The sequence below is a fragment of the Rhea americana genome, unplaced genomic scaffold (assembly GCF_003343005.1).
Source record: "Rhea americana isolate MKP2758 unplaced genomic scaffold, rheAme1 scaffold_217, whole genome shotgun sequence".
Lineage (NCBI taxonomy): Eukaryota > Metazoa > Chordata > Aves > Rheiformes > Rheidae > Rhea > Rhea americana.
Genome location: NW_028186317.1, coordinates 820,783 through 836,745, shown reverse-complemented (window position 1 = coordinate 836,745; position 15,963 = coordinate 820,783). Strand labels below are relative to the sequence as shown.

Genomic DNA, 15,963 nt, shown 5'->3' with positions numbered 1-15,963 from the left:
ATTAAAATAAGCTCTCAGGTTTGCAAGGACCCCCCCCCCAACCCAAAGGGTGGTGGTTATGGCTCCAGGCTTTTCTGGACCTAAATGAGCATGGTGAAGATGGGCCAGCTCTGTACCAGGAGCTCCCAGCTTGCCCAGGAGGGCTTGGCGAGAGCGATGCTGCCGTACGCCGGTCCCCAACACCACGGGCAGACGTTCCTCTTAGCTCGTGGTGCCATTTTGAGGGTTTTTTTTAATCTGCTCCCTTTCGCCTCCCAACAGCCAAGTGGGTGAGGGAGAGAGAAATTGGTTCCTGTCCCACCTCCCCTCGCAGTGCCCCACTGCTTATTAGTTCTTCAAATATTTCGTCCCGCAGCCCGGCAGTGAGGACTCTGCGCTAACCCAATCCCAGGCGGAGGGGAAGTCGGAGCGGGTAGGACGGAGCGTTATCCTCGCGGCAGCGGTCCAGGCAAGCCTGCAGAGCGAGAGCCAGGGCAGCTGGGGCCCTGCTGTGCTACAGCTTGTGCTTGGGGCACATTCAGCCGCGTCCCCTCAGGCTCAGCCCTCCTCTCAAGGGACGGCAGCAGAGACCGAGAGCATCGCCCGTCCCGCACCCCCAGCGGAATCTTTTCTCCTCCGTGGTGATTGCTCCACTTTATATTTTTGCTTTTCTCAGCAGCTCAAGGGATGGGGGCTGACCATGTTTAACCACCCTGTCCCTGGACCCTTTGCCAGACAGAAAACAAGCCCTTGGGGAGCATGCGGAGGAGGAGACCAGCTTGTGGGATGCCAGGGAACGAGGCAGGGGCAATTATCGGGAGGAGGAAAAGAAATCCCCACCGCACCACGGCCTCCCTGGCCCATCCTTGCAGTCCCCAGCTCAGCCAGACGCTGGAGAAACAAGCAAGGTTTGCAAGGGGAACGGGAGCACGGCAGGAACATTGTGTCCTCCGGCTATTCTGGGCTGCAGGACAGCCCCCAGCGGCCGCTGAGAAACTCCTGTAAATCACAGTGGCCGCTGGATCAGCTCCAAAATTCAGCCAAGGCCCGGGAGGCCTTTGAGCATCCCACGCTAAGGAGATGCGAGTGCGTCCCGTGTCCCCTTCACACGCTGCTGGCTCTGGCGGTGGGGAGAACTTGCACGTCAGGGCAGGTGACTCACCTCACTGAGGCCAGCAGGGTGTCCTCATACCAAGCTTAACTCCAAGGGGACAGTACCACCCCTGTTGCCACCACCCTCCATCTTCTGCAACACCCTCAGCTTCATGCATCAGCTCTACTCCATCACCTCTTGTGGCTTAGCTGAGTCAAGCAGTGCTCCAGGATGCTCAGCATGGCCTCAAGCAAATGGAAGTGATGGTGACAGAAGATACCTAACACAGGGTTCGGTTTAAACATCTGCCATTTGCAATGCTCCGGAGTCAGCTCGTCCAACGAGAGCAGGCATCACGCAGGTCCCCAGCCAGCGAGAGCAGACACATCCCTGCCGGCACTGGAGGATACCGCGGGGCTCTGGCTTCAACAATAAATAAAGCAAGCAAACAAGGGGAAAAAAATAAAATAACCCAACAATCGCTTTTTTGAAACTTTAAATATTTTTTTTCTTTAAAATCTGTTTTCCTCTGGGGCTCTGTCTCTGAAAAGAGCTGCCCTCTCCCTGCAGTGTCTGGGTCACTTCCTCCAGTCCTGACCACGGGGTGAGGGAGAAGCAGAGTCAGTTAGAGAGGGGGGACGGACGGCTGCTCCCCTCTGTGCATCACCGGCACGTATGGATTTCCACCACCCGATGGCAGGGTTTGCACTTCACGGAGCAGCACCAGTGAAACTTGCAGCTGCACCTTTCCACCACCTCCACCTCGTCCGTATGAAAGCCCCTGCCACAGCACATGAGCTCGCAGCCATCAATGGCCTTGGAGGTCTTGTTGCACTGCCGGCCACTGGTGCCCAGCACCCCATTCTTGAGGTCGTGGTCACAGAAGTCAGGACTGGAGTCCAGGTAGACGAGGTCCTCGTCCGTGTGCGGTTTGAACTGGGAGTTTTTCGGCACCAGCACCTTGGTGGAGCCGATTTCGCTCTGCTCGACCTCTGTGGCGCCATCAAATTTCTCCTTCAGCACGTTGCCCACTTTGCGGAAGGGGGGCATGGCTTTCCAGCACGTCTTGAACTCGCACGAGCCCGACACGCCGTGACACTTGCACTCCACCCGCATGTTGTTCAGGATCGCCTGGAGGAGCACACACAAGAAATGAGACAGGATGGTCAGCTCGGGATGGACACAGCCCTCCAGTGAAGCCAGAGAGTGAAAAGGACACGACATAAGAGATCCAGAGTAGACGTGCAGCAACCGATGCCAGCGCGTGGGAGCTGATGGCATTAAGAGAAGACCGAAGGACTTGACTGGTGGCTGAAGACCCCAAGCAGATCCCACCGCGATTACCTTCCTCCCCGCCTCGTTGTTATGGAGGTTCATTAATGCTCTGTTGGAAGAGGCCCCTTTGCTCCTCTCCCGGACGTCGACGAAGGACTGTGAGAAGGCCACGCCGTAGGCGATGTTATCAGAGCAGCCCGACCACTGGAAGCCTAAGGCAGAGGGCATGGATGAGGCATGTGAAACCAGCCTGCTTTCCTCTTCCTCTCCAGCCCTGCTCCTGCTAGAGTAGAGCTAATCTGCCCCTGCTTCTGCCTTGCTACCCAGCTGCCCACACTAGCCCCTAAATTGGAGATATACTGGGGAGTGTGTCCCTGGCTAGGGGAGCAGTGCGTGCATTGAGCTGCTGAGGAAGAGGTTAGGAAAAGAAAAGAGACATTAGAGCCTCTAGAAATGGCAAGCAAGTGTCCCTGGGGTGGCAACGAGAGGCAATGTGGGGCAACACGTTTTGTCTGCCGCGTAAGCGAAGCTCCTACATGCCCTTTGAAGGGACCTCTGTGGACAAGCAGGAGGCTTTTTTTTTTTCTCCACTCTTTTTCTCCTTGCTCTAGCAGATGGCAAGAACTGAAGGGACGAGCATTTCCGTGCAGGGCCATTCGGCATCCGCGCGTGGCCCCCCTCGCCTTTGCGCGCTCACCCTGCGGGCTGCCCCCTTGCACTGTGCGGTCACATCCACACTTGTCCAGCTCGCCGCTGCTGCAGGCTCGGGTCACTGCGAAGGCCACCCCCGCCGAAGAGATGGCGTAGACGAACGCTGCCTCCCGTGTCCCTGCAACAACACAAACGGTGGTGAGAAACCCGGCTGGAGGTCTGAGGCACATGAGAGGGCTTTCTGGAGGACGTGCACCCTGGTTGACGAAGACCCTTGGTGGGCCGTTGCTGATACTCTGAGCGTGCCTTGCCTCTGCTCCCCTTCTGTCCCAACACTGGTGTTGCACATAACCCCCCTTGAGAGGCTGGCACAAAAAAACCCCATTTTGCAGCAAAAACAGGCAACACAGAACTAGCAAGTCAAGCTGTTCTTTTTCTCACTCCAGACACGGGGCTGAGAGCCTCTTCTTCCCAAGACCTGTGCAGGAGACCCTTCCTCCCTGCTCCCAAGCACGCTCCTTTCAGTAAGTGCCAAGCCTGGACCAGGCTCTGCAGAGCTGCTGGAATATCACCCCGCAGCAGTGAGAGCTGGGAAGGAGCTGGGAATTGCCCTGCTGGGTTAAAACGTGAATGCGATGGGCATAACCGGTGCTCTCCCAGGCTGTTAAGGAGAGACAACTTTGCCTGGTGCTTGCAGGGCACCTCTGAATTGTCCATGAAATCCCTCCCTCCAGCCAAAACAGTCCTTCTTCCTTGGCTGCTTTCCGTATTGAGGAACATCCCCTGCAGCTGCAGATACTTGTCATCCTCTCTTGCAGGGTCTTGTAGCTCCTGGCACCTCCAAAACTGCCTTGCAATACTCCCTTTTAGCTCCCTTTTGGCATGGTTCACACGAGCTCGTCTGAGAAGCGAAGGCTGCCGGGGGAGACCTCTGCATGCAAGCCTGCAGGGTGGCGCGGCGCGGGATCGTGGTCATCAGCGCTTGGACTATCTGGATCTCCGCAGGCCGCGGAGGGCGGCTGAGGACACAGCGCCTCTGTCTCCAAGCAAGGAGGGCCGGCATTCGAGGTAGTCCCCTGTGAGGGCTGTTTTGCGTTCGGGGTAGGGGGATAGCTAGCGAGCAGATGTTGCCCCTTGCTCGCTGGTCAGACAGAGGGCAGCTACTTTGGTGGTCGCAGCGCAGACTTTGGTGGCCAAGCTGTAATCTGGCCTGGGCGGCAGCGGCTGGGGAGGACCGAGCCAGCGTGGGGACTGAACCGCCTCCAAGTTAATCGAGGTTAATAGTAGGATCGTGTTGGTCGGTTTGTGCTGTGGCTGCCTAAAAAGAGACGACTTTTAGTTTCTGGTATTTCTGGTATTTCCAGTCCTGAACCTTTGCAAGAAGAGATCTTCACCCCTGTGTCGAGGGGAGAAAAGTCAAATAAGGAGCTAGGGAAGGTTTGGACCTATGGGTCCTGGGATAGGAAGGGAGAGAGCCCACCAGAGCTTGAAACAGCACCTGAGGGGAGGCAAGGGTTGTTTTAGGTCTCCAGGGGTTGAGGAGAGTGGTCTTCCCCTGTAGATCCCCACCCCGAGGCTTGTAGAGCTCTCCCCATGCCATCATCCCAAGGCGTCCCCAGGTCCTTGCTCCCTCTCTTCTTGCTTCGCCGCCCCCCTCACTTGGTTCGGTCATAGCCCCGTGCCTGCAGCGCGCTGGACGTCCGCATGCGGCTGGGATTGAGGGGGCCGGGGGTTGTCCTGGCCATAAATCCTTCCTGAAGGCTTGGCGGCTGGAGATGCTGTCCTTGGAGGGCCGGTGTGTTTTTACTCGGATCGGGCGGCAGAGGGCTGTCCTCCCAAGGTCTCGTCTACAGCTCGCTCCGCTGCAGCGTTCATGGTCCGGCAGCGCTTACGGTTCCTGCGCTGCCTGGAGAAGAGACTGAATAAATCCCGTGTCTCACTGCAGCTGCAGCCTCGAGAGGGGAAACTCCTTGGGATGGAGATCAGGCCACGGAGAGACTCGAGTCTTTAGGGTCCTACTTGAACTCAGCACGTCCTTGTAAAAAGTCCAGGCTGGGCACCCCCATGCTGGTCCCTTTTTGGTGCCTGCATGTGATGGGCACCCATGGGACATGAAAGAGGGTCAGGAAAGGAAGCACTCGGCGGCTGAGGAATGGCGAGAGCCTGCATACGCTGCCCCCCGTGCAGCCAAAACGGCCGCCAAGGCTGCTCAGCCCAGCCGTTCACCAGCAGCCCTGCTGGGAGCCGACATCGGGGTGCAGTCAAATAAAACCTGCCATTCCCGCTCCCTGCCGCCCAATACCTTTCCGACGCGTGGCTGGTCAGCTCACCTTGCGTCACGACCTTTCCGAAGACGGGCAGCGTGTCCAGCGTGGAGCAGTTCCAGCGGCGGTTGCGGAACTGGTACTGGCACTCCTCGATGGCCAGCTGGGCGCCGCGCCGCACCGAGTCCATCACCTCCAGGTTCCTCTTGCACATCTGCACCTGGCGCTGGATCAAGCCCTTCAGCTTCTCGCAGGTCTCCTCCTCAGAGATGCTCCCCACCGAAGACAGCTTCGCCAGGTACCTGCCGCGACAGCCGGAGCGACTGGTTAGGAGCTAGCGGGTTTGGGGAGCACAAACCTGGGTTTGGCGGGATGCCCTGCGTGGCACGAACCAAGGAAACCCAACCTCTCCTCCCCACCTTGAACGTGCCACTGCAACGGCTCCACGGGGCGCGTTTTTGGCTGGCGGAGAGCGAGCCTGAGCTGAACAACCATCCCTCTGCAGCCCGGCTCCCCTTTGCCTCTACTGCCTGCAAGGGGGATATTTTCGTCAGTGTCTGAATGTGCCCGGTCAGGACTCCTGAGTACCGGCACATCCAAGTGCTACTAGGAAAAGCCAGAGGTCTCTGAAGTCAGCCAAAACAAGCAGGACAAGCGCTCGGCTGCCAGCTCCAGCTGCCACACTGCTCCCGCAGCGTGGCTGTGTGCTCATCACCGACAAACATCTCCCTCAAAACCACTTCCCTCCCGGAGCCTGCTTTTAGCTCCCCCAGCCCCCATCGCGCGAGGACGGCCTCCAGGAGCTGCCAGGTTTCCCGTCACTTGGGATTTGAGCAGGGCTTGAAGTGGGGAGGATGGAGTCAGGAGCCTGCCGTGGGCAAAACCACCCGCGCCAGGCATCTCCTCCACCAGGCCTCCTCGCAATCGCAGCCGCCAGGTTATTTGCCGAACTGGAAAATGCTCTCCCTGAGCAGAGGTGGCCCCATCTTCGGTGGAAGCACCCTGCAAGCTCTCAGGCATCTCCCAGTCCCTCTCAAAGCATGCAGACATGATGGTTGATCCCGGGATCTTGGCCTTAGCACCTGGAGAGTCATCACCACCTTCCCCGGTGCACCCCGAGGAGAGTCTGCTCCCAGTCCCTGCCTGGGCCAAGCCTGCATGGCCCAGTAGCCTGACCCAGTGCTCCGCGGATGTGCGCTCGCCCTTTTCCCAGGCAGACCCTCCTGCCCCAGCCTCTTACAACCAGAGGGATTTTAAGGCAGACCCACACGATTCGTTCAGGCCACCAGATACTCTGCATCTACCTGCACGGCTGCCTGCACGGTGGCCTGTGCCCAACGGAGACTCCCTCCTTCCTGCAGCCACCAGCACCCACGTCAAGTGACACCGCTATCGGCGGAGCCCTGTCCTGCCTTTGAGCAGGGAGATCCCCTGCCTCGCATAAGTAAAACTCACGCTTGCACTCGCTGACCATGCCAAGCTTTAAGGTCCTCGGGAGTCACCAGCGCCAGATAGTTCAGCTCATGTTGTTCCCCTGTCCGTGCAGAGAGACACGAGTGCCAGGCGAAGGCTTTTTGGAACCTCATTCCTTGACTCTGTGTTTCCCAGCCCTACAGAGCTTGTGGGTTTTTTTTTTTTGTTTGCTTGTTTTTTTCTCCTCCCCCAAGTTACGACATCCTGCTAAGGATTTTTGCTTTGAAGCACTGCTTGCCTCTGAGAAGTGTCTGTGCAAAAGTGGCTCCTGCTTGCTGCCTGTTCCCATGCATCCCAGGAGTCAGATCTGCTGACTTCAGCCACAAAATCCAGTTGTCACAGCCTCTTCCTCCCATTAGCCCTGCCAGCCTGCCCCAGGAGGAGAGAGCAGGATTTTCTCTTCCATACATCAGCAGAATTATTCACCAACTTGGTTTCATGCTTACAACCGGGGACTGTGGGAGACGGTGAGAAAGGCAGCTTGGCTTGCCGAGTCCGTGGGGAGTCTGCATGGCTAGCCGTCAAAAGCATTCAGCGTTCCTCGTGCGTGGAGGTCGCTTGATGCAATGCCTCTTGGACAGCTTTCTCCTAGCCTTTATACCAGCTAAGCATCTTTACCCAAGGCTTTCCGCTCCTCTAAGGGCACGGCTGGTTTGTGCAGGAGCAGCTGCAGCTCCCCGCTGTGCGCGGCTGGCTCGGGAACCCCGCTGAAGACAAACCCAGGCTGTCACCTTTCTGCCAGCCCCAAATCCCAACCCAAGAACCACGCGATGAGTGTTCTCAGCCCTGTGCTGCCGTCCCGAGTAGCAGTGAAAGGCTGGACACGGGGTGCGACGGTTGCTATTGCACCCAAGGTGGAGGTAGCAAACCATCCGTGGAAGCTTGCAGGATGTTCAAGGCTGAGCAAACCTGGAGTGACTGTGAGAGCTCTGCCCTCTCCCAAATCCAGCTGTCATCCAGTTCGTATGTGGGGAAGCTGATGCACAGCAAGGTGATGAGATTCATCCCCAGAAACCATGGGCTGGAAAAACAGTTTTGAGCCTTTGAGCCAGGAACACCAGATTTTGCCTCCAGCACTAACCCCGTGCGCTGATTCTGCTTTTTCCTTCACAGAACTAACATAGTATCACATCAGGGAACTGGCTCATGCAAAGCAGCACGGCCAGTCTTGCCGATGAGTCAGTGCATGGTCCGACTGCGGCGTCCTGGCAGGAGAAAGCCGTGCCGCAGGTGCAACAGCTACGTTAGCATCAGATCTGCTTGGAGTGGAGGCATCATCTCTTTTCCTAATAAATTTCCCAGCTTGGTGGGATCCTCCAGGCAATGAGGAGCTATAAATTCAAAGCATGCAAGAAGAGAAGCATGACAAGGGCCTTTCAAGCCTTTCCAAGCAGATGTGCCTGATAAGATGACTCCCCAACAAGCGCTTAATGCTGTTTGGGATGAAAAAACAAAGGCTAAGGATGCTTCAGAGATGGAAACAGCTCTCCAAGAATGGGTCTGGTAATTTGTTTTGCAAGGCAGGCAAATTGGGTGAAGCTATCCAGAATGCTGCTCTGGCTTCTCTCCTCCATGGCAGGTCCTCTATGTGTCATCATCTCTCCTCAGCCTCTGCATGTCTGGCCCTCCTCAAGCGTGGGCACAACTGCCTGCTCAAAACACCATGGTCCATCAGAGTCCCTGCTTACCACTGGGCTCAAACATCCCACAAGTATCATCTTTGCTTTCCCAATGTGTTGCTTCTCAGTGGGCTCCCATCCTGGTCCAGGAGTGATCCAGAGGTCAAGCCAGCGATGGGTGGAAAGACCTTTGCCAAGCTGCGAGGTAGCTGCAAAGGCTTTCATGCAGCATCTCTCCTCTCCCTGTTCACCACAGGGCAGGAACACTTCACCTCCTTCTCCCCGAGTAGGGCAGGTGGGAGGTGAGCGAAGGGCTCGGAAACGTGCTCCTCCCTCACCAGCACCTGAAGATGCTCCCACCCTGCATCCTCATGGGTTTTTTCTGGGGCTGCAGAACCCAGGAGAGGCACCCAAACCATCTGCAACATCCCACAGTCACCATGGCAACCCAGATCCAGCACTTCCTCTGGTCCTAAACACGGATGTTGCTCCATACTTTTTTCCTGGATTTAGGTGGTAGAAACAAATCCTTCCTCTGTCTACTCGTGCACAGCAAGGCTGGCACAACAGGAGCAAACTGAACTGTTTCTGCCCCCTGGAAGGTCTTCTATCAGATCTCCATCCTGCTAATATCATCTCTCGGTTTCTCTGTAGCTGTTCAGAGCTCTAGATTAGGACACAAATCTCACAGGCAGCCTCAAAGCTGTCCTGCTTGCTGACAGCCCCCAAATAATTGCACATTTTCTTTCCTTTCCATGACTGGGCAAAAAACATTAGAAGGGATGAGCTGCTGTCCAAGTCATTCATTCAAGTCTCACCTTCTTGCTTCATCATCCCATTTATCTTTCTTTTCTCCTGCCTTTAAATTCAGACAAGTCACAGAACAAGCTTTATTAAAAGTCACTGATTTAAACACAAAATTGGCAGAAAGCACTTCTTTTCCACCTGCAGCATAAAGGTTGGAGCCCCACAATTTAGGCATCTGCAGTTGATCCTCCCTGCAAGATGGCAAACAAGGAAACCTCAAAACCAAGGAGGTTTGAAAAGAAAGAAGAATAAAATCTGCTTAAAAAAATGAAGAAAAGGATGATGATTTCAGGAGGAAGTATATTTGATGGAATGACAACAAGGCATCACGGTGGTTGGCAGATAGAGCAAGAAAGAGAGGGGAGGGGATTCCCTACCATGGGAAGATGTGGAAATCTGAGTCATTGACAAATTCTCTATAGAGGAGGGCCAGGAAAGATGAAACAGATGTCTTGGAGCGAGCAGAAATATCTTGCTTTTTCTAAAATGAATGAGTTTCAAGTGAAAACTCCTCACATTGCTCCCTGAATGAGACATTTTCCTGAAGACGTGTAACAGCTAGACCTGTGCTAGGGAATCATTGTAATCCCCTATCAGAGATGTTAGAAAGCTGGATAAGCTCACAAGTTCAACCCTGGCTTGTGCCGTTCGGTGAACGCCCAACCTGTTCAGGGTGCTTGCCTGACTAAGGCCGCAAAGAAGTTGTTGCGGCCACAGAAAAAATGACCAAGGCAAACCTGCTCTCTAGAGAAGAGAGATTCAATCTCAAAGTCTCAATCTAGAGGCTTTGAGCTGTAAAGATGCTTCAGCTTCCCTGATCTTGCTCTGCTCTTGTCTGACGTGCTGCCTCTGTAAGCACCTTCCCTGCTCATGGAAGCAACCAAGTCCTCCTGGGTCAGTGGTGTGTTTTTGGTGTCTCTCCAGCCCTGGGGGAGCTTCTTGCAGAAGACTGGTCCCCAAGGAAAGATAGCAGCAAGAAGAGAGAAGATAGAGACATGTCTACTATTGCTGGCCATATGAATTATAACTTAAGGTTATACATAGATTGAGACTCCCCTATGCAAAGTGGTTTCCTCTAAGAAAGAGCATGATGCTCCTGTAGGATGGGGAAAAAGCAGAAGTGTGTGGAAATGCACAGACAGATGCACTGAAGAAGAGCGAGGTCCTGCCTAGGCACCTCCTGCAGCTATGAAGAAGGGGATCATCTTTCCCTTATAGCTTCCCCCTTCCAGAGAGAAGATACGAGAAGAGGTCCCAGGGCTGGCAAGCCTGCCAGCCCAGGCACATTCCTGGCAAGGAGCTTCAGGGACCTCCTGGAGACCATGCGATACCTGCAAGGTTGCCCTTTTCTGATTGGTGGCTCGGTAGCAGGATGTCTCCCTATTTAGGGCTAGACATCCCCCTCCTGGGATTAGATGTTCCTCCTTCCTCTTCACCGCTTGCAAGTGGAAACCATGATTTCCAAAGTCATCATCTGAGCACCTGCCTGGTTTTTCCCCTGGAACAGAAGCAGCTTGGCCTTCCTCTGACAGTTACTGCACGTTTCACCTCTTGCTTGAAACTGTGTTTTTCACATCCAAATTCCCGCAGTCAATTAGTAGTTGCCAAACCAGTCTCTCAGGAGGAGGCACTGCTGTGCACAACGTTACCTGAAGAAGACCAAGGGGCAAGTTGAGCAAACTTCGAGAGCAGCACTAGTTTGGAAACCTAGTTTGAATGCGCAGGAAAGACGTCTCTTACTGCGTCTTCCTTTATAAGCCAGTAGAAGCTACTCCTGGGCTCGAGTTCAGCAGCGATGCCTGGTTTTCAACTAATGAGATTTCTCCTAAGCCTGTGCTCACAGAGAGGAAACAAGCACAGGCCACGGGGCTAAACGCCACAAGGAATTCCCCTTGCGCAGCGCTTCAGGGTAGACATGGACAGAAAAATTCTGATGAGATTTTTGTTTCGATCAGAATTTGCAAAGACACGGCGAGAGAAACCCTTTGTAGGATTAATTTGATCTTGCCCAACTTCCAGCAGACCCCAGGCTGGTTTCCACCAGCCAAGATAGTCAATTAATTTTTTCGCTCCTCCCCAAGGAATTACATGAAAGCACCACGCTGGCTCCCGTTCTGCTGAGCCAGTCAGATCCTACACGCTACCTTCCCGGCTGCAAACCGCGCCGGCCCGCGGCAGCCGCTCCCGCAGGCCCTGGAGGACGCGGTCGGGGAGCAGCCGCAGCAGTTAAGGGGCAGAAACCCCAAGCTGGACCCTAGAAAAGGTCACCTGCACTTTGCGTCTGGGCTAGAGCCTGTTGTTTGAGCATACTTAGATGACAGAGATTTTTGTGGATTCACAAGGCTTTAAGGAAAACAACAACAGAAGAAACAAAACAAGAAAACGCCACCAAGCATTGTAAAAGCCGGCGGAGTTGCATTTGTAAGCAAATACAGAAGAACCTCCCGGAAACTCTCAACCTCCCGGATTGCTCAGCAATTTCATCATCATTTTAAGAAAGCCCAAATAAACTGCTCCATCCACAAGGATGAATTACTTGAGAGGACAACAGCTCTGAGCGGAGCAACCTAAACGTTTTCACTGCAATGCGAAAGGCCAGTTCTGACTCGTGGAGTCTGGGGGGAAAAAAAAAAGAAAGAAAAAAGCCATTTGCAAAGCATTACAAAATGCAATTTTGTTTCCTGCCATCACTTGCATTCTTGGAGCTGGTCAGGTCGTGTCCCTGCACAACCTGCAGTGCAAACTGCTTTTACTTCTCACGTGCGTCCATCCTCCACAGAATAAGTCGACTATGAAGCACAATTTTATGTTTTAGAGGGTGAAAAAAATACCCATCATTGCCAAGGAACTGAACAGCGTCGCTCGCTCCTACATTGCGGCAAACACAGCCACGAGCTCTTCCTGCCGCACAGGACCAGCTCTCTGATACGAAGCAAACTGGTTAGAAATCCGGCATCCAGATTTGCGAAGGTTTCTCGCCTCTGCGGCACTGAGCTCCTTAAAGGCAGTCTGTTTTCACTGCTGAACTAAAATTAGCTGGGCTTGTCGAAAGCAACAAGATTAAAAGTAAAAAGAAAATCAATAAATATTTCCAGTGCAGGAAGTTGCTGGTTTAGCGCTCCCTCCTTGTGCCCTCTTGGGAACGGGTGTCACTTGTTGCATGCAGGGCTCCAGCGTCCCACGACCGAATTAACTGCGCGGGGCAGGAAAGGGGCTAAGCAAGACCCTCGCGGCTCCGGCGGGACCCGTGGGGCGGCGCAGAGCGGCAAAGGGGAACGGACGGCCGCTCCTCCGCCTCCGCGGCGGCCCTGGAAGCAAGGCGAGTCTCCGCCAAATCCAACGCGTGCAACTCTCCCTGCCGCCGGAGCAGACGCGACCGGGTAACTATCGTGACACCGTATTATATTATACCGAAAAAAAGAAAAAAAAAAGCACCCGGGGAGGGGAGCGGGGCTTGGCAAGAGCACCGCTGCCCTGGAGCTGGCTGCACCTGCCGAAGCGGCGCTGCTGCAGCGGGGCGTCCGCGGGGAGAAGGCTGGACCGGTTCCTCGCCGGGTGGGAGACGGGAGGGTCACAGAGACAATGCAAAGAATCTCGCACAAACCCAAACCAAGCCGGGCTCGAGGCGAAGCGAAAGCTGGAGAGACTCACCTAAAAAAAAAAAAAAAAAACCCCAAACCAGAACAAAAAAACCCCTAAGTCTCTTCTTGGAGGGAAGCAAGCGGAAAAGGACCTGGGCTTGCTTCTCCTGAAGCCTCTACGTTGCAGGAAGACCCAAGCCAACGCTCAGAAACATCCAACCAGCCTGCTGCTCTTGCAGCATCCCCTCCGCAAAGGTGGCAGGGCCGGGCAAAGCGCCTGCGATGCTCGGAGGGCAGGGGGACCGCAGAAACCCAAACTCCTTCTCTCCTTCCCTCTCTGGCCCTGGAAAGTGGGTGCTATTAGGGAGCAGCTGCTCAGCCAGGCTCATTTGGACACTCGGACACTTCAAGCATTCCCAGAACAGTCAAATCCACTTTTTTTCTTTATTTTTTTCAAAAAAAGGCTTTTAAAAGCCCAGCTGTGCTCCCTTTAAGCCCAATTTCAAGCCCAGATGGAAGTTTTAAACCCCTGCAAACAGGGGGTAGATGGAGCTGCCAGTGGCGCAACCTGCTCCGCAGAGGTGTAACTGCTTTTCGAGCAGTATTTTAACCCTTTTTGAGACATCCCAGGCCCGCTTGCAAGGTCAATCATATTGCTGCATGTGTAACCTCAAGTGCCAGATGAAGTCCGAAACACTTTGGAGGCGGCTCAGCTATTCCCACGCGTAACGCAAGCTCCGGACTCTGCCGGAGAGGGAGTGGAAACCAGAGGGACCTTCCCCAAACACAGGCGCACGAGGCCGGTCGGATCTAAAGCGCTCTAATTTCGGCCCTTTGTTCAACTTTACACCTCTGCGCCTGAAAAAGCGGGAGGAAAAGCAAGTCAGGAGAAAGGAGCACGGAGCATCTCTGCAACGCTGGAGCACCGAGGTTTTCAGGATACACAGCAAGCGGAGCAGCAACTCCCCAAACCGAGAAAACACACCTGAGGTTTACTTCCCCACCAGATAGGAAACATCTTGGTCTGTTTAATGATAATTTTGGCTCCAGCTTGGAAAACCTCTGCAGCAGCGTGATGCCTCCAAGAGATACCTGCGGCCCTTTCCCTTTTATACGGGATAGGGCGGCTCAGAGGACGCCCTTCGCTGCAAAGCCGGCTCCGCAGCGAACGCTCGGCTCGAGCGTTGCAAGCCCAGCGTCTCTCCGCGGCGCTCGGGGAATGCGAGTTCGGACAGGTCGAGAGAGAGAGAGAGAGAGTGAGAGAGAGGAAGAAAAAAAAAAAGTCTCGGCTTGCGAGAGGCGCACGGAGCTTAATCACTAATCCAGCAGGTTTCTGGAAAAGCAAACGTCGCCGCGCTCCGCCGGCCGCGGCTACGCGCAGGCCGCGCGCGGGCTGGCGGCAGCCCCGCGAGAAAGCGCAGCGGTGAAGCCGTACTCATTCCTAGAATATCTGATAGCTCCTGGGATCCTTCTAACTCTGTTTATTGCCTCCGGCAGCCTTTGTTTCTGATGCGAGAAGATAAACAACGGGAATTGTCCTAATCCTAAAGGCAAAGGATAAAAAGCACTGAGCGGGGGATGATCCTTTTATCACGATACATTTGTAACATCAAAAAAAAAAAGGAGAAAAAGGGAAGGGAAAAAAAAAAAGTCGAGCCTTTCTTTCAAACGCACTGAAACGTATCTGCTTTTCCTCCCCTGTTGGCAGGAATGAGCCCGCCGCGGAGCTGAGCCCCCCGCTCCCGGAGCGGCCGGCGGCGCGCGGTCCCTGCGGCAAACCGCCCCTCCGCCCGCTCTTCCCGAAACCCGCTCCGAGAGCCTGCGGCCGCGTCGCACCCTGGGACGGGACGGGACAGGATGGGGGGGGGGTCCCACCTCCGCGCCGGGCGCTTTTCCACCTAGCTACCACCAAAAAAATCCACCCCGCGCTCATGCCGCTTCGCCGGACGCTTCCCCATGCCTGTCCCGCCGCTCCTGGCCAAGGACCCAGGCGAGCTGCTGTCATCCCGCGGGACTGATTCCTCAGCAGGACTTTTTCACCACGGGAAAAGGTCCCTGCCGCACCTTCAGCAGAAGCGCGACGCTCAAAGACCACCTCGATAGCTGCTCCGATCCACCCACCGCTTGGCCAGAGCCTCGCGGCACCTAAGTCATCCCATCTGGCAAAGAGCTGGGAGGGGGCAAAAAGGAGGAATAAATAACGATACATCCCAGACAGCTACCGGAGGGGAAAGCACTTTTTCCCACCAGCAGGACAGTTGGAGAACGGCACTGACCTGGCTCTTCCCAGGCTATCGGGAGCATCCTTCGGAAACCACCCGCCTACCGCGGCCTCCGACAAGCGGCCGGACGCAGGGATGGGGGAGATGGGAGCCTTATCCGGCCGCGGAGAGCGTCCGCGGCGCGCGGCACGTGCTTCGGGGCCGGCGGCCGCCCGCGCGCGCCGGCATCTCGTCGCGCCTTCTCCCGCTGGACGAGATCGATTCGGAGGGGACGAGAGCCGCCGATCAGAGTCGCGGGAGGGGGGAAGGCGCAGCCGGACCCCGTCCCCTCCGCCCCCGGAGGTCTCCCCAGAAGACCGTCTTGGCAAACGCGCAGGAATTTTCTGGAACCCTTTCCGCCCCTGTTTACCTTACACGTTATTTCAGTGTTTGCTCAGCGGGTTCCCGACGTCGCCGGGCTCCTCCGCGGCACGCGCGACGGCCCTCGGCGGCCCCCACGCCCGTCCCCAGCCCGTGCCGAGCGGGTCCTCCGGGGCGAGGAGCTGCCGGCCGTGCCGGGAGATAAATCCCAGGGGGGGCAGGCGAAGCCGGCTGGGCCGCTCCAGCCCTGCCGAGCCCCCCGGCTCGCTCCGACCTGCCGGCTGGTCCCCGGCTCCCCGGATTAGCGACTCCGGAGTGGAAGCGCGGGGTTGGGGAGGGGGGGAGCTGGGAGAAGCCTTCGCGCCCCGCGACGTTGCCCTGCGACCACCCCCCTCCCCCCGGAGCGGCACCACCTGCCCCGGTGGCGGGAGCCCCGGTCGCCCTCGGGGCCGCCGCCGCGATGCTGCCGGGGCCCCGGCGGCACCTGCTCCGCCGCTGCCGCCGCCGCCGGCGGAGCAACAAGTGGCGGCGGGCGAGCGGCGCCCCTCGGGCCGCCGCTACTCACAGCCAGTTGCTGGCGTTGGCCGAGAAGGTGGCGAGGATGATGAGCAGCAAGGAGCGCAGGAAATACTCCGGGCT

General features: G+C 56.1%; 1 protein-coding gene across 2 annotated transcripts; it reads right to left on the bottom strand.

Moving 5' to 3' along the window:
- Positions 1-1,558: 1,558 nt before the first annotated feature.
- On the bottom strand, positions 1,559-15,957 carry WNT4 (Wnt family member 4). Of its 2 annotated transcripts, XM_085305187.1 has the most exons (5): positions 15,890-15,957; positions 5,329-5,564; positions 3,045-3,176; positions 2,417-2,559; positions 1,559-2,203 (listed from the first exon to the last, which is right to left on the bottom strand). In XM_085305187.1, exons 2-5 carry the CDS (start codon positions 5,474-5,476, stop codon positions 1,736-1,738), a joined length of 891 nt encoding a protein of 296 aa, XP_085161313.1. In that variant the 5' UTR covers positions 5,477-5,564; positions 15,890-15,957; the 3' UTR covers positions 1,559-1,735. The 2 variants fall into 2 exon arrangements, with proteins under 2 accessions (XP_085161313.1, XP_085161312.1); XM_085305186.1 differs by having other exon boundaries at positions 1,559-2,559; positions 15,890-15,956.
- Positions 15,958-15,963: the final 6 nt, after the last annotated feature.